Consider the following 19694-nt stretch of genomic DNA (forward strand, 5'->3'; position numbering starts at 1 on the left):
CGTAATATTATATCCATCTAATTTCAGTACAATTTGTATTCATTTAGTCTTTTTCTCCAATTAATCTTTCTGAGTTAACTTCAGTAATTAATTCCTCCAAACCATCAATGTGTCTTTTAGACCCCATTTCTACAAGACTGCTCCAAGAATCCTGCCATTAATTTATGCTTCAATCTTAAATATGATCAACCCATCTCTCATAATCGGCTCTGTACCGCAGGCCTTCAAGCTAGCGGTAGTTAAACTATTACCTAAAAAGTAATCTCTTACTCTCTTACTTAGCTAGTTACAGGTCAATCTCCAACCTTTCTTTTATCTCAAGAATTCTTGAAGGAGTAGTTGTCAAAAAGCTAACAGGTCATCTGCAGAGGAAAGGCTTATTTGAAGAGTTTCAGTCAGGTTTCAGAGCTCATCACAGCACAGAAACAGCTTTAGTGAAGGTTACAAATGATCTTCTTATGGCCTGTGACAGTGGACTCGTCTCTGTGCTTGTCCTGCTAGACCTTAGTGCAGCGTTCGATACTGTTGACCATAATATTCTATTTGGATGGATGAAATTGGGCTCCAGTAAAACTGTCAGGAACCTTTGAGTCATTTTAACCAGGATATGTCCTTCAGTGCATACATTAAATAAATATGTAGGACTGCTTTCTTCCATTTGCGCAATATCTTTAAAGATATTGCGCAAATGGAAGGGAACACATATATTTATTAGAAAGATCCTCTCTCAGTGTGATGCTGAAAAAATAGTTCATTAATTAATGCTTTTAGGCTGGCCAACTGTAATTCATTATTATCAGGATGTCCTAAAAACGCCCTGAAAAGCCTTCAGCTGATCCAAAATGCTGCAGCAAGACTACTGACAGGGAGTAGACAGAGAGAGCATATTTCTCCTATATTGGCTTCCATTCACTGGCTACCTGTTAAATCCAGAACCAAATTCAAAATCTGGCTCCTTATATACAAGGTCTTCAATAATCAGGCCCCATCTTAACTCAGTGACTTTCTAGTACCATATCACCCTATTAGAGCTCTTTTCTCTGAGACTGCAGGCTGACTTGTGTCTCTCAGAATATTTAAAACTGCACTGTATAAATAAAATTGAATTGAATTGAATTGAATTGAATTGAACTGATCTGAAATGGGAACTGAGGAATGGTGCTGTGGTTGCAGATACTATCTCGCTGCGAATATGCTCTTGGTCTATGGTCATGACAATTTGCATATTCATACATACTGACTGACCTCATGGCCAGTTGCAAGTAAGTGATGGAACGTTCAGACATTGTGCAAAGGTGCGTTTCTAATGTTGGAAAAACCTCAAATCAGCCGATTCTCACCAAAAAGCTCACATGGATGACTGACAAAAGGTTCCTTCCACTATAAACAAACCATCCAGATGAACAGAACCAACTTTCTAGAAGAAGGTACGTTATGGTGACTTAAACCATGTACCATAGCTCCTACACTGAAAGGACACTTTGACCACATGATGGCACTGTAGAATGAGTGAAACTAAGACAAATATGACTTATAAATGAATCTTGTGTTTGAACTGGGCTGAAGGTTTAGGTTAATCTCAGAGTTATGCCCAAGTTTCTGTACAAAATGGGAAACCTGAGAGAAAATCCCGCAGTACCAGCTGGCTGACTCATGAGGCTGATTGCTGATTGACAGCATCTGTATGAAGTATTGCTCGAAGTGTGTATAAAAGCAGCAGGTGTGTTCAGTATGGGCACCTTTTTCCTCTTATTATACCAGCTAGAGAGAACACTCATCATTTACTGTTGTTTTGAGAATGGGTAAGACTTTTTCTTCCTGGTAACTGCTGAAACTTGTTTGGTCTCTTCTTTTGAGCAATGTGAAATATTTGTATGTTTGTGATCTGACTGGAACTCTATCAATTTTTTGTTTGGCTTTGCAGCCAAGAAAGTGCTGATTGTGTATGCCCATGAAAGCCCTGCCTCTTTCAATGCTGCTGCCAAAGATGCTGCTGTGGCAACTCTGACTGCTCAAGGCTGCACTGTAGAGGTGTCTGACCTGTACGCCATGAAGTTCAAAGCTGCTGCTACTACTGAGGACATCATTGGTATACAAATATTCTGCAGGTATAGGAATGGTTTGATTGTTCTTCAGATGCAAACACTAAATTTTTGTTGCAGGTGGTGTGAAGACTGCAGAGGACTGCTATGCAGATCAGATTAAATTGGCATGGGAGGAGGGCAGACTTGCAGAAGACATCAAAAAAGAGCAGGAGAAGCTCAAGGAGGCAGACCTTGTCATCTTTCAGGTAGTGCCTGACTGGAAATGTGTATGTCGCTGATCAGGTGTCCACATCAAAATGACCATTAAACCTGTGTTCCCAGTTCCCCATGTACTGGTCATCTGTTCCTGCAATCATGAAGGGGTGGATGGATCGGGTGTTGGGCTTTGCCTACGCACAGGAGAAGCGGTACAGTGAGGGGATCTTCAAGGTGAGAGCTCCACCAACATGTCTGTGTTCAGGCTGTGTCCTCTCCCTCTCTGCTCACTCCTTGCTCTCTGTACAGGACAAGAAAGCCATGCTGTCCTTCACCACTGACTGTCCTGAATCTGTGTACAGTGACACTGGCATCAATGGTGACATCAATGTCACACTGTGGCCACTGCAGGTGAGGTCTCACTATAAACAGAGCCAAGCATTAAATGATCTGTCATGTGGTAACAGCTGCTCCTCCCTGTGTGCAGAACGGGATCCTGAACTACTGTGGCTTCCAGATTTTTGCCCCTCAGATCTTCTGGGATCCTGCTACTGGTTCTCCTGAATCTCGCAGCTCCATGCTGGAGGGCTGGCGCACACGACTGCAAAACCTCTGTGGGGAAGCCACTGTGTACTTTGCTCCCTTGGACTACTTTGACAAGGAGAAGGGTTTCCTGCTGAAGCCTGAGGTCAAGGAGAAATATGCCAGCAAAGAGTCTGGCCTCACAGTGGGGATCCACATGGGCAAGCCACTGCCAGCCAACAGCCAGACCAAGGCCGGGCTCTGACGATGGAGTGGGTCAATGTAATGTCTTGGTCTTAAAATGTGTGCTGCAATAAAAAGGCTGCTTTATTGGAACTTCAGTTTGAGCAATGAGTTTCAAATGCACCACTTGGTTTCATACAGTTCAACCATCTAGAAAATGATACATATACATAACAGGATACACAAAGCTGTCTCTGTAGGCTTTCAAGACTGGTGTCATTATCCAACACTGACCAAATTGACACTTGGGGCTTTGTTGTATACCAGAAATGTGAGCTGGCAATGGTACACAAAGAACTGATGCAATGTGGCATTAGCATGCTGAGTGACGGCTTGATCCATCCAGCTCACTACACCATCTAGAACATGATGGTGTCGTCACCTTCATGGTTCACTTGGCACTGCTTCATTGCCTCTTTCCTGTACAGGTACTGTCTCTCTACCAGTAGCACCACTGCTGGAATTGTGGGGAATGTTGGTGCTTTTCATCAAGGGGAGGGAGGAGCTCAATTATCAAGTAATTTTCAGCATGTGAGCAGAGGGGAAATGTGGCACTTTAAAATATGAAGGTGTGGTCAGCCAGTACCACCATTACCTTTCAGTAGTGGTCAAAAGAAGGCCAAAAATGACACATCTAAATATATTTTAACTCATTAGCTATTTAGAATTTCGTATATGCAAAATTCCAACATAAGATGTCTTTGAGAGAAATGGGAATAGTTGTCCTGAAGCCGGCAACCTAAAAACACTGGGTCCAATTACATCCAAAATTTCATTTTTCTGCAATACATTTTCTGGTTTTGGTCCATTCACCAACTGATACCGATTCAGGGCTGGAACCTATCCCAACTCTCATTGGGCAAGAGGTAGGGTACATCCTAAATAGGAAACTGGCCTGTTGTACAGTCCATTTTATATCCTATGGTGTGAAATTTCTCATTTCTCCTTAATTTTGTAAATAGGTACATGAATGCTCCAGATTTGAATGCAGCTCCAGTGGCACAATCGGTTAGCGCGCGGTACTTATATGACAGTATTTGGCTGAGCAATGCTGAGGGTGAGAGTTGAAGCCTCACTTGGAGCAGTGGCTTCATGCTTCTCCACATTTATGATAGAAAAACTCTTGTAGGTTACTGCTACAAAGGTTGTGTTGGCTAACACCCATATATGAAATAGGAAAATATGCAATAAATACTACATAAACAGATTGTCGAATAATTCAGCCTATTTGTATGCTGAGTTATAAACAAGTATCTTGTACTTTAAGCGTTAAGATGAGGCGGGGTACACCCTTTCTTGTGGTGCTCCAATCAGTGCATGTATGATAGTATCAGACAGAGCAATGTTGTGGCTCTATGTCCATGGTCCTTGAATGACAAAAATACACAACAAACAAAAAGAGGCGGTACACACCCTAGACAGGCTGCCAGCCTATCTCAAGCCTAGTACTCATTTGTTCATTAATTTTTCTTTGATTTATTATAGGTCCATGAATGGCTTTTTTTTTTTCAGAGCTCCAGTGGCGCAATTGGTTAGCGCGTGGTACTTATATGACAGTATTGGGCAGAGCAATGCCGAGGTTGTGAGTTCAAGCCTCACCTGGAGCAGAGTGTTCAAGCTATTTTTTTTTTTTACCTAATGCCAATAGATAAATGCTCAAGGAAAAAAAATGTGTCCTTGTTTCTTGAGAAAATAACAAATCTCATGTAGGCAAATGCTACTGACAGCACTACTGTCTGCTTTCTTCAAAAAGAGAACCGCTTGACTCACCTTGAAGAGGAGTTGAGGGGGCCATTGAAGGGAAAAGCTGGTGCCAGGTTGAAAGGGTGGTGCTCTCTTTGTGGTAGAGTATAGCTTCCTGTTCTTGTTGCAACATACGGTGGTGTTTTTGTGTAGCTTGTCAGAAAATGTAATTAAAAACTTATAGATATATGCCATATCCCATAATGATATACTCGGTTACATCAATAGGAAGTCACTAAAATCAATACTGAATCGGTGTGTAACTTTGCCAAAACAATGTTGGATTGTGTAGTTTTCTCTGTTCCCCTCCCCAACCGGCAGTGACATGTTTAGCCACATGTTCTCCTTAAATTGCTGGCTGTCTGAGTGGTGTCCAAAAAATGATGTGGGCTTTATAGATAACTGGGAAACTTTCTGGAGGAAACCTGGTCTTGTTTGGAAAGACGGCATCCATCCCACTTTGGATGGAGCAGCTCTCATTTCTAGAAATCTGGCCAAGTTGATTAAACCCCCAAAATGTGACTATCCAGAACTGGGACCAGGAAGCAGAGTTGCAGTTTTACATGCCTCTCTGCAGCTTCTCTTTTCCGGTTATCCTCCAAACCCCATCCCCTTAGAGACTGTGTCAGCTCCTAAACAACAAACTAAAAATCTCTTGATGCATGCTCAATGATCCAGGTAAGGTTGATTCTGTTCATCTGAACGTAGTGTTTTCAATGGGAGAAACGTTTCGTCACTCTTCCAAGTGACTTCTTCAGTCTCAGCTGACTGCAAGTTTCCCCAGCTTATAAACAGTACATTTGCACAGAGGTCAGTTCCTTGATCATTAATATGCAAATTGTCATGACGATTGATCAGCAACCACTGATCAAAGCTTACTGATTAAAGCCCATTGATCAAAGCCCATTGATCAATGGCCATGAGTACCATTCACAGAGAGTTGGGGAATGGCTGCAATCACAGCATTGTAAGATGGCAAAAGATCTACCCTTAGGCCCCCTCCTCGATTCAGAGATGGTCTTTCCCTTTTCACGCAAATGGCCTCCTTGACTCCCCGCTCAAACCAGGGGCCTAAAGAAAGCTCCAACCAATCCAGGAGAGAAGGACAACTGCTGCCTAAGCAAAAACCCTTAGTGATCTCGTATGTGTCAGGAGTATCAGAACAGTTGAGACACATTTCCTCTTAAATGCCGCGTCTCGGTTACTTTTGATCCCCAAAACACGCTGCACCAAAAATTGGTCCACCCCAAGGATCGGGTCCCTCGACACAAACAGAGTAATATACTGTACGCTGTTAAGTGCAAGTAGGATTGCCAGGATTTATACATCAGAGAAACCAAACAACCTCCGGTGAAGCAGCTGGCACAACACAGAAGAGCTACCTCGTCAAGCCAGGACTCTGCAGTCTATTTACACCTACAGGCCAGTGGACACTCTTTCAGTGATGAGGATGTACACATCCTGGACAGGGAGGAACGCTGGTTTGAGCGCGGAGTCAAGGTTTCTCTTCAGCACTGTAGCCAGACTGACAAAAATTCAGAGCTCTGTTAAGCCAACCATTCCTTTAATGATAACTAGAAATGATTTCATGAATTTCTTTACAAACAAAACTTTAATCATCTCACAGACGTAATATTATATCCATCTAATTTCAGTACAATTTGTATTCATTTAGTCTTTTTCTCCAATTAATCTTTCTGAGTTAACTTCAGTAATTAAATCCTCCAAACCATCAATGTGTCTTTTAGACCCCATTCCGACGAGACTGCTCCAAGAATCCTGCCATTAATTTATGCTTCAATCTTAAATATGATCAACCCATCTCTCATAATCGGCTCTATACCGCAGGCCTTCAAGCTAGCAGTAGTTAAACTATTACCTAAAAAGTAATCTCTTACTCTCTTACTTAGCTAGTTACAGGTCAATCTCCAACCTTTCTTTTATCTCAAGAATTCTTGAAAGAGTAGTTGTCAACAAGCTAACAGGTCATCTGCAGAAGAAAGGCTTATTTGAAGAGTTTCAGTCAGGTTTCAGAGCTCATCACAGCACAGAAACAGCTTTAGTGAAGGTTACAAATGATCTTCTTATGGCCTCTGACAGTGGACTCGTCTCTGTGCTTGTCCTGCTAGACCTTAGTGCAGCGTTCGATACTGTTGACCATAATATTCTATTTGGATGGATGAATTTGGACTCCAGTAAAACTGTCAGGAACCTTTGAGTCATTTTGACCAGGATATGTCCTTCAGTGCATACATAAAATAAATATGTAGGTAAAATGGAGAGAATGTTGTCTCCGGGAGTTTAGCTGATTTGATTTAGAGCGGCAAGGTATGGTGGGTGTGTTCCGGTTAAAGAACACGGAGGCAGCTTCCAAGTTTAGGAGATTTATTCAGCTGTGGTCTGTAGTAACGATACATAAAGCAACTATCAGTACAGCACACATAAAACATTCAACATGCCCAGACATTATTCTAGCACAGAGATAGCACAAGGAACTGTATTCAATACTCACATCCATAACAACTTCAATAATTACACAAGATTTATAATTAGCATTAACTAGCTTAGTAGCTTACATAGCGTATTAGCGCATTAGCATAAGATAACATTAGCATAGTCACGAGGGAACAAATACACACAATAGCATCTGACATACGCAACATCATGTAAACAGAACCCACCTTCTGGCATTCACACACAGCAATAAACCAAAACCCACGAAATGCTGATGAGAGGACACAAGGAGCAATGCTGGCTATCAGCAGCTACAAGGCAGACTAGCAGCACACGGCACAGAGTGGTGCATTCAAGGAGCGTCAGCATAGATATGGTGAGTTCAATGACGTAGGACATATCAATTTCCACAGCGCAAACACTATCTATAAACAAACCACAACACTTCAACCAAGCAAATAATGTGTAAACAGTGGGCTTTCTAACACAGCCGCCCCCAACTGTCTGCACAGACAGTCGAATCCAAGGTAGAAGGCCACTCAAGTACGTGGATCCTTATCATCTTCAAGCATAGGGAGTGAGACCAAGCGGGCTACCGGTCGAATATACGTTCGATATTTGACCTTAACGGCAGCAGTCCGGATGCGTCCATCAGCTCCAGGGTAAGTAGTCGTTACCTTACCAACAGGCCATAAAGCTCTTGGGAGCTGAGGATCAACTATGAGCACCACTTGGTCCGGTTTGAGGCATTCCGCATCCTTCTGCCACTTCTGTCTCTCTTGCAAGTTAGGCAGGTAGTGACGGATGAATCGGGACCAGAAATGGTCGACAAGAACTTGACTATGTCTCCATCTGCGACTCCCAATAAGGTTACTGGGATCGTAAACCACTTGAGGGAGTGATGCATCATAGCGTCCCATCAGCAGGATGTTAGGTGTGATGGGGTCTGGATCTGCTATGTCTGATGAGACGTAGCCGAGAGGCTTAGCATTTACGATGCCTTCCACTTCCACAAAGACCGTACGAAGCACAGTTTCAGGGACTGTCTGCTCCTTGAGTACGACCTTAAGAGCGGTTTTTACGGACCTGACCTCTCTCTCCCAGGCACCACCGAAGTGAGGAGCACTGGGAGGGTTGAAACGGAAAGCAATCTGCTGCTCTGCCAAACGCTCCTTCAACTGAGGCGCCATGGTCTCAAAGGCCTCATGGAGCTCTCGGGCTCCACCGACAAAATTTGTCCCATTGTCACACAGGAGCTCAAAGGGTTTGCCTCTTCTGGCAATAAAGCGCCTTAATGACATCAGAAAGGAGTCAGTGTCAAGGCTCTCGAGGAGGTCTAGATGCACACAGCGGGTCGTCATGCATTTGAAGACTATGCCCCAACGCTTCTCTGTTCGACGTCCAATTTTCACGGTAAAGGGTCCAAAACAATCGACTCCAGTCGAGTAAAAGGGTGGTTTATACAGACGCAGACGAGCTGGTGGCAGATCTGCCATCTTTGGAATGGAAGGATTGGCACGCCAAGCCTGACAGTGCCTGCAGTCCCTCTGATACCGTCTGACTGCTTCCCTCCCCCGGAGGATCCAGAACCGGCGACGTAGTTCAGCCAACACTCTTTCTGGTCCAGGATGAAGGAGGGTCTCATCAAAATCTTGGATGATGAGCTTAGTCAGAGGATGTTTTGGGTCCAGTATGATCGGGTGGATCGTGTCTAGCTCCAGCTGCTCAACTCTTCGTAACCTTCCACCAACTCTGATGAGTTCCGTATCCTTATCATATTCGGGTGATAAGGAGTTCAAACGGCTGTTGATTGGCAATGGTCTGCCAGACCTGAGTGCATTAGCCTCATCTGGGAATGACTCTGACTGGGCCTTCATCAGGAGGAGTTTCTCAGCTTTGATGTAATCATCTGCTTCACTGTGCGAGCTTGAATTTGGGTCAGCCGCCCCATGTAGGGACCGCGCTGTTGTCTTCATGAGATCCTTCCAGGTAGAGAACAGGCTGATTTCAGGAAGTTGAGGGCAGGAGTTAACCCTAACCTGTCCACAGAAATATGATTTCTTCAGCTCACCATCCTCTGGCTCTGGATATACTGGTGGGCTGGTCGGCCAATGTTCCTCGGATTGACGTAAAAACTCAGGGCCTTGGTGCCACCGGTGTGGTCGTGACAGCTCCTTCAAGGTCTTGCCCCGGGTAATGTCATCAGCGGGGTTATTCGCGCTATCCACATATCTCCAGGTACTCCCATCTGTAAGACTCTGGATCTCTGCCACCTGCGTGCCCACAAAAACTTTATAGCTGCAAGATTCTGACTTGATCCAGTGGAGAACGGTAGTAGAGTCCGACCACAGAATAACCTTTCGATTGGGCAGCGTGAGCTCAGCTTGAAGGAGACCAGCTAGTTGTGCACCAGTGAGAGCGGCACTTAGCTCCAACCGTGGCATGGACAACTGTTTCTTTGGGGCCACTCGGGATCTAGCCATTACAAAGGCAACATAGACTTCCTTCTGAGCAGTTTCTGTCCGTAGGTAAGCGACAGACCCATACGCTCTCTCGGAAGCGTCGCAAAAGATGTGGAGATCTCTGCTCGAGGCAGATGAATCAGCAGACGCTGGTGCATAACATCTGGGGATTTCCATTTGGATAAGATCAGGAATCTCCTTTTCCCAGGCAAGCCATCTGTCACGAAGGCTAGGTGGCTGGATCGGGTCGTCCCAGCCGAGCTGGTCCTTCCAAAGATCCTGTACCAGAATCTTGGCCCGTGTGGTGAACGGTACTATATAACCTAGCGGATCATACTGACACGCAAGTGTTTTGTAGACGTTCCTCAGTGTGGGTTCAGTTCTCTCCCCCAGTCGATGTCTGTATTTGAAGGAGTCACGAAGGCAATCCCATGTCAATCCCAGAGTTGGCTCCCAAAGGTCCGTGCTAGACTGAGAGAGCCATAGGTCACTACTCTCAGATCTGACATTGGATGGAAGATGTTCAATGACAGCAGGGATGTTGCTGGCCCATTGACGTATCTCAAAGTCCCCGGTGTGGAGCAGCTGGCGCAGACTGTCGACTAGGGCCTTAGCCTCCTCTTGGGAGTGGGTGCTGCGGAGACAGTTATCCACGTAGAACGACTGCTCTACACAATGGACGAGGTCATGATTGGACCCACAAGTGTCCCGGACGTGCTGCTGCAGTGCATAGATGGCGCAGCAAGGACTGCATGTAGTGCCAAATGGTAGCACTTGCCATTCATAGATCTTCGGCTCTTCATTCCTCTTCATGTCCCGCCAGAGGAAGCGCAGCACTGGTTTGTCTGCTGGCAACAGGCGTATCTGGTGGAACATACCTTTGATGTCGCCACTCACAGCAACTGGATACTGTCGAAACCGAAGAAGAACTCCTAGCAAAGATGGACCTAGGGCAGGTCCAGGGAGGAGAATAGAGTTGAGGGACTTCCCTTCGTACTGGAAAGAGCAGTTAAAGACGATCCTGTCCTTGTTATTGTGTCGCACCATGTGGTGAGGTATGAACCAGGATTCTGCAGTGGTTCTAGCTATCTCATGTGGCACCACAGCTACATAGCCCAACTTCTCTAGCTTCTGAATCTCCTGACAATACACTTCGGCACGTTGTGGGTCTTTGACAAGTCTCCTCTCTGTACTGCGCAGACTTGGCAAGACTGCGTCCATAGGAGCTTGAAGCGTGGCGGAGTTGGCGCGACGAAGCAGTGGTGTGGCATACCTCTGTGTCCCATCGACAGTGACCCTGATAGTGGATGTCTGGAGTAGGTTCAGAGCTTGCTGATCTTGCTTCGATCGGGTTACCTGCTTCTCGCTCACATAAGGGAGTGTGTCAATCTGCCAGAGACGCTCAACATTCCTGAAAAGCTCACTGGTTGGCACAACGGTTGTTGTGAACAGGCACTGCTGCTCAGTTGCAGGAGTCTGGTCGATACTGATGGGACCTTGGAGCGACCAACCAAGCTTGGTATGGACAGCGATGGGTCCCCTGTCGGGCCCAGATGAACTGGTTCTGTAGGGGCCAGGAGATGAGGCATGTCAGAGCCGATAAGCAGCAGAGGTTGAACATGGTCTACCAAAGGCAGAGGTAAGTCACGCAGGTGTTTATAGCGGCGTTGGAGAATCCTCACCGGATAGGAATGTTCTGAGAGACCAAGGGCATCGGCGGTGAATGCCCTTTGTATATGATACTTCTCCCCAGGTTTGTAGGGGGAAGACACTTGGAAGGAGACTGAGGCGCCACGAAGCTGCACTACCTCTTGGTGGACAGTCTGCAGGGTAAGCGTCTCAGGCTCTGGGGTGAGTTTTAAGCGTCGAACAGCTTGTGGTAAAATGATGCTTCGTTCTGAGCCATCATCAAGTATTGCATGAGTCTCCAATGTTTGGTCCCTGTTGTACAGCAAAACCTTTACAACCTTCAGCATCACCTTGGGGGAACGATTTGGCCTATCCAAGTACACTGTTGTAGTCGGAGCAGTCATCATGAGCACACTCTTCTGGATCTGCTGGACAGCATCATGCAGTACAGTCAGGTGTTGCTCTCTGCAGGTATTACAAGGTCGTTTGAGGGTGCAAACCTCCGGCTGGTGAGTTCTTCCACATTTCCAGCACTGCTGTTCATCAGTTAACCACCTCACCATCTGGTCAGTGGTCAGTTTCTTAAACTCTACACAAGCGTTCAGGAAATGCTCCTTATTCTCGCAGTGCGGACAGTATGGTTTTGGTCTGGATGAGGTCTTTGGTCGGAAAGAACTCCCTTCTGCGCTGGGGGTCTCCCGGGAAGTCAGGAAGAAGGCTGTAGATTTCTCCTTTGGTTTATTGGGAAGACGCTGGTCTTTCTTTGTCGGCTTATAAGCTTCAGGACTATAGAGTGAAGCAGCTCTACCTGCGATGCGCTTCGCTTGGGATTTCATCTGCAGCCAGGAACTCAGATCAGGCAGGGTATAGGTTTGGTCAGTACCTGTCCGAAGAATGCCTTGGTTCAGGCAATGCTCTACAAACCCATCGCGATAACTGGGTGGCATCTTACTCAGTAGTCGGTCGACATGAGACCCACATCTTAGCTCAAAGCCGTTCTGGCCCTCTAGTGTCCTAAGCATCCCTACTAGAGATTGGATAGACAAGGCAAATGCATCAAAGGCTTCTGCGTCGCCGAATTTGATAGCTGGAGCATTCAGAATTGTGCCCAATTCACTTTGGACGAGCTGACGGGGTTGCCCATACTTGTCCTGCAGGGCGTGCATGGCTGTGGTGTACGGCATTGGGTCGTGCATGTATGCCTTAGCTAGCTGGATTGCACTAGGTAGCCGTAGGTGCCCAAGCAGCACTTGATATTTATACTGCTCATTCAGGTGTGGATGACTGTTCAACAGGTTGTCAAGGGCCATTTTCAATAAGGCAAAGTCACTTTCACGGCCACTCTCAAAGGAGGGAATCATAGGTTTGGGAATGCCATGACCTGTGGCGAGGAAAGGGTACGCATTAGCTGTCGGTAGTTGATGTAGCTCGGACTTAGTCCGGGTGGGAGTGCAAGATAACTCTGTTTTGGCAGGGTTAGTGCAGGCTGCACGAGCGTACTGCGATGGCTGAACTGAGAATGGAGTAGATGCCTGGTAAGAGATATCAGGCGCAAAGGTAGTAGACCGAGGTCCAGCTGGAACAGTTGGGTGCAGCACTTGGGGCATGCATTGAGAATGCAATGGATGCGAGGCCATGGTTACTGGAGGTGGAGCTATCACGGGCGCTGGAGGCTGAGCCACAGTAAGTGTTGAGGGTGGAGCGACTAGCGGTACAGGAGGCTGACCCACGGGACCGACTGAAGGTAGAGCTGCATGGGTGCTCGAATTACTATTCTCCGATGGGCATGGTGAGACTCTGGAACCACTGGGTTCTTGTGCTTTCTCTTTAAGGAGAGAAGTAACCATCTTGGCTATCTCCAACTCGTTTACCCTCTTTTTTAGCTGTCGTCGCCTCTCCAGCTGTCTGCTCAACGACTCTTGAGTTCTAATGGCTTCTTCCTGTAGCTGCTGGGCCTCTCTGGCTTGAGCTTGAAGTCGTTGACATTCATATTCGACTTGTTGATCCTCTTCTAGGTGCTGCTGGAATTCCTCAAGTTCCATCTGCTTCACTCGCTCTTCGAGCTGGGCTGTTTCCAGGTCTGATAAGGCGTGGGAAGGGAATCTGCCTATCGACGAGCGTGATGCCTTTGTGGATCTGGAGCTGGAGCTCCTCTGGGATGAGCGTGTTTTACCACTATGTGAACACTGGGAAGCAGTAGCCGGTTGCTTGGTTTGAGTTTGTCCCTCAGGAGGGAGTGTTGAAACCTCATAATCGGTCAGGTAAGCAGGTGGCCGTCGCTCTCTCTGCGAAACACGTGGGGGTGCTGAGTCAGCCTGAACATCTGTCTGTTCCATACCTTAATCAGTACTCTAATCCGGCTCGAAGGACCATAAAATGGAGAGAATGTTGTCCCCGGGAGTTTAGCTGATTTGATTTAGAGCGGCAAGGTATGGTGGGTGTGTTCCGGTTAAAGAACACGGAGGCAGCTTCCAAGTTTAGGAGATTTATTCAGCTGTGGTCTGTAGTAACGATACATAAAGCAACTATCAGTACAGCACACATAAAACATTCAACATGCCCAGACATTATTCTAGCACAGAGATAGCACAAGGAACTGTATTCAATACTCACATCTATAACAACTTCAATAATTACACAAGATTTATAATTAGCATTAACTAGCTTAGTAGCTTACATAGCGTATTAGTGCATTAGCATAAGATAACATTAGCATAGTCACGAGGGAACAAATACACACAATAGCATCTGACATACGCAACATCATGTAAACAGAACCCACCTTCTGGCATTCACACACAGCAATAAACCAAAACCCACGAAATGCTGATGAGAGGACACAAGGAGCAATGCTGGCTATCAGCAGCTACAAGGCAGACTAGCAGCACACGGCACAGAGTGGTGCATTCAAGGAGCGTCAGCATAGATATGGTGAGTTCAATGACGTAGGACATATCAATTTCCACAGCGCAAACACTATCTATAAACAAACCACAACACTTCAACCAAGCAAATAATGTGTAAACAGTGGGCTTTCTAACAGTAGGACTGCTTTCTTCCATTTGCGCAATATCTTGCGCAAATGGAAGGGAACACATATATTTATTAGAAAGATCCTCTCTCAGTGTGATGCTGAAAAAATAGTTCATTAATTAATACTTTTAGGCTGGCCAACTGTAATTCATTATTATCAGGATGTCCTAAAAACGCCCTGAAAAGCCTTCAGCTGATCCAAAATGCTGCAGCAAGAGCACTGACAGGGAGTAGACAGAGAGAGCATATTTCTCCTATATTGGCTTCCCTTCACTGGCTACCTGTTAAATCCAGAACCAAATTCAAAATCTGGCTCCTTACATACAAGGTCTTCAATAATCAGGCCCCATCTTAACTCAGTGACTTTCTAGTATCATATCACCCTATTAGAGCTCTTTTCTCTTAGACTGCAGGCTGACTTGTGTCTCCCAGAATATTTAAAACTGCACTGTATAAATAAAATTGAATTGAATTGAATTGAATTGAATTGAATTGAATTGAACTGAACTTGAACTGAACTGAATTGAACTGAATTGAATTGAACTGATCTGAAATGGGAACCAAGGAAGGGTGCTGTGGTTGCAGATACTATCTCGCTGCGAATATGCTCCTGGTCTATGGTCATGACAATTTGCATATTCATACATACTGATGGAACGTTCAGACATTGTGCAAAGGTGCGTTTCTAATGTTGGAAAAACCTCAAATCAGCCGATTCTCACCAAAAAGCTCACATGGATGACTGACAAAAGGTTCCTTCCACTATAAACAAACCATCCAGATGAACAGAACCAACTTTCTAGAAGAAGGTACGTTATGGTGACTTAAACCATGTACCATAGCTCCTACACTGAAAGGACACTTTGACCACATGATGGCACTGTAGAATGAGTGAAACTAAGATGACTATGACTTATAAATGAATCTTGTGTTTGAACTGGGCTGAAGGTTTAGGTTAATCTCAGAGTTATGCCCAAGTTTCTGTACAAAATGGGAAACCTGAGAGAAAATCCCGCAGTAGCAGCTGGCTGACTCATGAGGCTGATTGCTGATTGACAGCATCTGTGTGAAGTATTGCTCGAAGTGTGTATAAAAGCAGCAGGTGTGTTTTGCTTCAGTATGGGCACCTTTTTCCTCTTATTATACCAGCTAGAGAGAACACTCATCATTTACTGTTGTTTTGAGAATGGGTAAGACTTTTTCTTCCTGGTAACTGCTGAAACTTGTTTGGTCTCTTCTTTTGAGCAATGTGAAATATTTGTATGTTTGTGATCTGACTGGAACTCTATCAATTTTTTGTTTGGCTTTGCAGCCAAGAAAGTGCTGATTGTGTATGCCCATGAAAGCCCTGCCTCTTTCAATGCTGCTGCCAAAGATGCTGCTGTGGCAACTCTGACTGCTCAAGGCTGCACTGTAGAGGTGTCTGACCTGTACGCCATGAAGTTCAAAGCTGCTGCTACTACTGAGGACATCACTGGTATACAAATACTCTGCAGGTATAGGAATGCTTTGATTGGTCTTCAGATGCAAACACTAAATTTTTGTTGCAGGTGGTGTGAAGAATGCAGCGGACCGCTATGCAGATCAGATCAAATTTGCATGGGAGGAGGGCAGAATTGCAGATAACATCAAAAAAGAGCAGGAGAAGCTCAAGGAGGCAGACCTTGTCATCTTTCAGGTAGTGTCTGACTGGAAATGTGTATGGTCTGCTAACAGGTGTCCACATCAAAATGACCATTAAACCTGTGTTCCCAGTTCCCCATGTACTGGTCATCTGTTCCTGCAATCATGAAGGGGTGGATGGATCGGGTGTTGGGCTTTGCCTACGCAGAGGAGAAGCGGTACAGTGAGGGGATCTTCAAGGTGAGAGCTCCACCAACATGTCTGTGTTCAGGCTGTGTCCTCTCCCTCTTTGCTCACTCCTTGCTCTCTGTACAGGACAAGAAAGCCATGCTGTCCTTCACCACTGACTGTCCTGAATCTGTGTACAGTGACACTGGCATCAATGGTGACATCAATGTCACACTGTGGCCACTGCAGGTGAGGTCTCACTATAAACAGAGCCAAGCATGAAATGATCTGTCATGTGGTAACAGCTGCTCCTCCCTGTGTGCAGAACGGGATCCTGAACTACTGTGGCTTCCAGGTTTTTGCCCCTCAGATCTTCTGGGATCCTGCTACTGGTTCTCCTGAATCTCGCAGCTCCATGCTGGAGGGCTGGCGCACACGACTGCAAAACCTCTGTGGGGAAGCCACTGTGTACTTTGCTCCCTTGGATTACTTTGACAAGGAGAAGGGTTTCCTGCTGAAGCCTGAGGTCAAAGAGAAATATGCCAGCAAAGAGTCTGGCCTCACAGTGGGGATCCACATGGGCAAGCCACTGCCAGCCAACAGCCAGACCAAGGCTGGGCTCTGACAATGGAGTGGGTCAATGTAATGTCTTGGTCTTAAAATGTCTACTGCAATAAAAAGGCTGCTTTATTGTAACTTCAGTTTGAGAAGTGATTTTTAAATGCACCACTTGCTTTCATACAGTTCAACCACCTAGAAAATGGTCTATGTACATAACAGGATACTTGGCAAGCTTTCAAGACTGGATGAATTCTGATTGCCATGTTTAAAAACCTCAGCTGTGCATGTGGGAGGACAGGAAATGTGACTTTCTTTTTAGTCATGGTCAAAAGACAGATCCCTGTATTGAAAAGTCACATTCATGTAGTTGTAAACACCATGATAATATATTAAGTAATCCAAAGTATTCAGAATACGTTACTCTCATTGAGTAACCATTATATCTATCTAATCTTTTGGTATGGAAAGAGAATTGTTCTGCAGTTCATTTTCTGGTTTAATTTTCCATATATACATAACTCACATCTGCATGGGGACTTGGGACTTGAACCTTTCCCAGCACCTATAGGACAACAGGCAAGGTACACCCAATGTATTAGGACTCAACCTTACACTGAAATAAAGTCTTTATTCACATTTACTGTTATTATATAATACATACAGCACAGTGTTCACTTAGCTTTGCACAAAAATAGCTGCTAGTAATGTTCTCCAAAGAGCTTTGACTTTTGATTTTGAGTATATTTCAGAGGCTAATTTTTTCTTTGAGTAAGTAGTTTGAAGCAGCACGTTGGTTAGCATTGTTGCCTTACAGTAAGAAGGACCTGAGTTCAATTCCACCATCGTCCTTGGGTTTTTCTGTGTGGAATTTGCATATTCTCCCCGTGTTTCTGAGGGTTTGGCACTAGTATCTGTGCCTCTACCTAAGTACAGAACGATTATACTTTCCCCACCTCTGTAGGTAACCAGCCTGTTGCAGAGGCAATTTTATATCTTAAATGGCCTGAAATTTATTTCCCCGTAATTTATTATAGGCTCATAAATGGAACTCTTTTGGCGCTACAGTGCTGCGATCTTGCAGTCACTGCTACAAAGGTTGTGTTAGGTAGCACTCTATTGTGAAATAGGAAAAACATATACAGAATATACATAGACTATCAAATAATAGAGACTGATTACATCAAGTATACTCAATATAAGTAATACAAAATAGACATTTTGCCATTCACATATTACCTAAAATCTTTCTTTATTAAAACTCCTGTGTTTTTAGTATGTCTCAACTACAAGGCGTTTTAATTGTGATGACTTAAACAAGATGAAAAAAGAGGCAGGGTACACCCTTTCTTCTAGTGCTCCAAACTGTTAATTCACGGTGTTTAATAATACCTGGACTTAGTAAAGTCTTTTAATTTCGTCCAATTTGTAAATGGTGCCACTTAAGAATGTGGACAGACGCTAGACTTGGTTTTATCTTATGATCTATCTGTGTGCAATGTATGTATTAAAGATGCGTTTTTTTCCGACCATATGCCTATTTTATTTGATATTGCTTCTCTTAACGCCATTGCAAATTGGGCTGTGCCTGTTCGATATTATTGTGCCCTTCGTTCTGATACTGCCGAACAGTTTTATATTGTTTGACAATCTCATGTCATATTCTTCGGAGTTGCCTACCTCAAATGACTTACTTCTGTACTTTGATTTTGCTTGTAAGTCTGCGCTGGATGTTGTTGCCCCATTGACACTAAGACAATGTAAATCCAAGACAAGGTTTTGGCTAACTGATTTCACCCGAGAAATTAGAAAACAATGTGGGAGATGTGAAAGACAGCGGAAAAAACAGGCTGCAATTCTGTCTGGAAACCTTAAAAAGTAGTTGGAAAAGTTATCAGAAGGCGGTTAAAGCCAATAAACATGCCTGTCTTTCTCAACTTATTTCGGCCAACTCACACAACCCCCGTGTTTTATATAATACTAAAAATTCCTTTGATGGTCATTTAAATAGGGTGGTAAAATCGTCTTTTTATCACCTCAGACACCTATTGAAGGTCAAGCCTTTCCTTTCCAAACACAATTTGGAAACCGTTATTCATGCTTTTATCACCTCACGTTTGGACTATTGCAGTTCCCTTATAATTGGGGTTGGGTTGGGCACCCTGTCACGCTTGCAATTAGTGCAAAATGCCGCAGCACGTTTTTTAACTGGTAGAAGGAAATTTAATCGTATCACTCCGATTCTGACTTCACTACATTGGCTTCCTATTGAATGAAGGGAGAAAGGAATCAAAGCTTTGTGCATGTGCTCCAGTGGTGCAATTGGTTAGCACGTGGTACTTATATGACAGTATTGGGATGAGCTATGCCGAGGTTGTGAGTTCAAACCTCACCTGGAGTAGATTCTTGAAATTAATCTTTACCTAAAGGGGAAAGAAATTTCTCCTTAACCTGTTTTCTTTAAGAGACAACAAATGTCATGTATGCCTATTATAAAGTGAATTTGTGTACTTTCTTCAAAGAAAGTATCTTTGTGAGCCTCACGCCGAGGACATCAATGGGCTTACTGAGTGTATCACAGACTACATAACTTTCTGCACCAACTCCATTGTTCCAGCTCAGACTGTTCATTGTTACCCAAATAACAAGCCGTGGGTGACTAAGGACTGTGCCAGCCTCTCTCTTCACATGGCGCTGTTGCCTCCTGTGAGATTCCTGACACCCCTCCCCCACCCATCACCTTCACTCAATACCAGGTTGAGATGCAAATGAGGAGACTTCACTCAGGCAAGTCTGCTGGACCAGACGGAGTGAGTCCCCTCGTCCTCAAGGCCTGTGCCCCCCAGCTGTGTGGAGTCTTTCATAAACTGTTTATGCTGAGTTTGAGTCTGCAGAGGGTACCAGTGATGTGGAAGACATCATGCCTCATCCCTATTCCAAAGACGCCACGTCCCAGTGGCCCCCAGGATTACAGGCACTGACCTCCCACATCATGAAGACCCTGGAAAGGCTCATCCTG

At 44.8% G+C, this 19694-nt stretch overlaps 2 protein-coding genes, 1 long non-coding RNA gene and 2 other non-coding genes across 6 annotated transcripts in view; 4 read left to right on the top strand and 1 right to left on the bottom strand.

Moving 5' to 3' along the window:
- The window catches only part of LOC120737906 (NAD(P)H dehydrogenase [quinone] 1-like), a 42420-nt gene that overhangs the window by 14130 nt on the left and 8596 nt on the right, over positions 1-19694 (top strand). Inside the window, exon 1 of one of the 2 annotated variants that reach the window (XM_040038817.1) lies at positions 15498-15516. The exons of the other annotated variant lie outside the window; for it this stretch is intronic. Within the exon in view, the coding sequence (XP_039894751.1) occupies positions 15513-15516 (4 nt within the window). The 5' untranslated portion in view covers positions 15498-15512. Of the gene's footprint in view, positions 1-15497; positions 15517-19694 lie in introns of those variants that run through there. 2 annotated transcript variants of the gene reach the window in all.
- Positions 1684-3098, top strand: LOC120737911 (NAD(P)H dehydrogenase [quinone] 1-like). Its single transcript, XM_040038825.1, has 6 exons — positions 1684-1802; positions 1925-2089; positions 2163-2290; positions 2367-2474; positions 2550-2651; positions 2728-3098. The coding sequence occupies exons 1-6, from the start codon at positions 1799-1801 to the stop codon at positions 3025-3027; spliced, it is 807 nt and encodes a 268-aa protein (XP_039894759.1). The 5' UTR covers positions 1684-1798; the 3' UTR covers positions 3028-3098.
- On the top strand, positions 4519-4612 carry trnai-uau. Its single transcript has 2 exons — positions 4519-4556; positions 4577-4612. It is a non-coding gene; the product is annotated as a tRNA-Ile (tRNA).
- On the bottom strand, positions 13708-14336 carry LOC120737913. Its single transcript, XR_005696868.1, has 2 exons — positions 14076-14336; positions 13708-13794 (listed from the first exon to the last, which is right to left on the bottom strand). It is a non-coding gene; the product is annotated as an uncharacterized LOC120737913 (long non-coding RNA).
- Positions 18983-19076, top strand: trnai-uau. Its single transcript has 2 exons — positions 18983-19020; positions 19041-19076. It is a non-coding gene; the product is annotated as a tRNA-Ile (tRNA).

The sequence above is a fragment of the Simochromis diagramma genome, unplaced genomic scaffold (assembly GCF_900408965.1).
Source record: "Simochromis diagramma unplaced genomic scaffold, fSimDia1.1 OVJJ01000402.1, whole genome shotgun sequence".
NCBI lineage: Eukaryota > Metazoa > Chordata > Actinopteri > Cichliformes > Cichlidae > Simochromis > Simochromis diagramma.

What these genes read in the sequence shown, in the direction of transcription:
- LOC120737911 (XM_040038825.1), top strand. An exon ending in CAGACCTTGTCATCTTTCAG is followed by an intron (nt 2,291 to 2,366) that starts GTAGTGCCTGAC and finishes CTGTGTTCCCAG; the next exon opens with TTCCCCATGTACTGGTCATC. An exon ending in ACAGTGAGGGGATCTTCAAG is followed by an intron (nt 2,475 to 2,549) that starts GTGAGAGCTCCA and finishes CTCTCTGTACAG; the next exon opens with GACAAGAAAGCCATGCTGTC.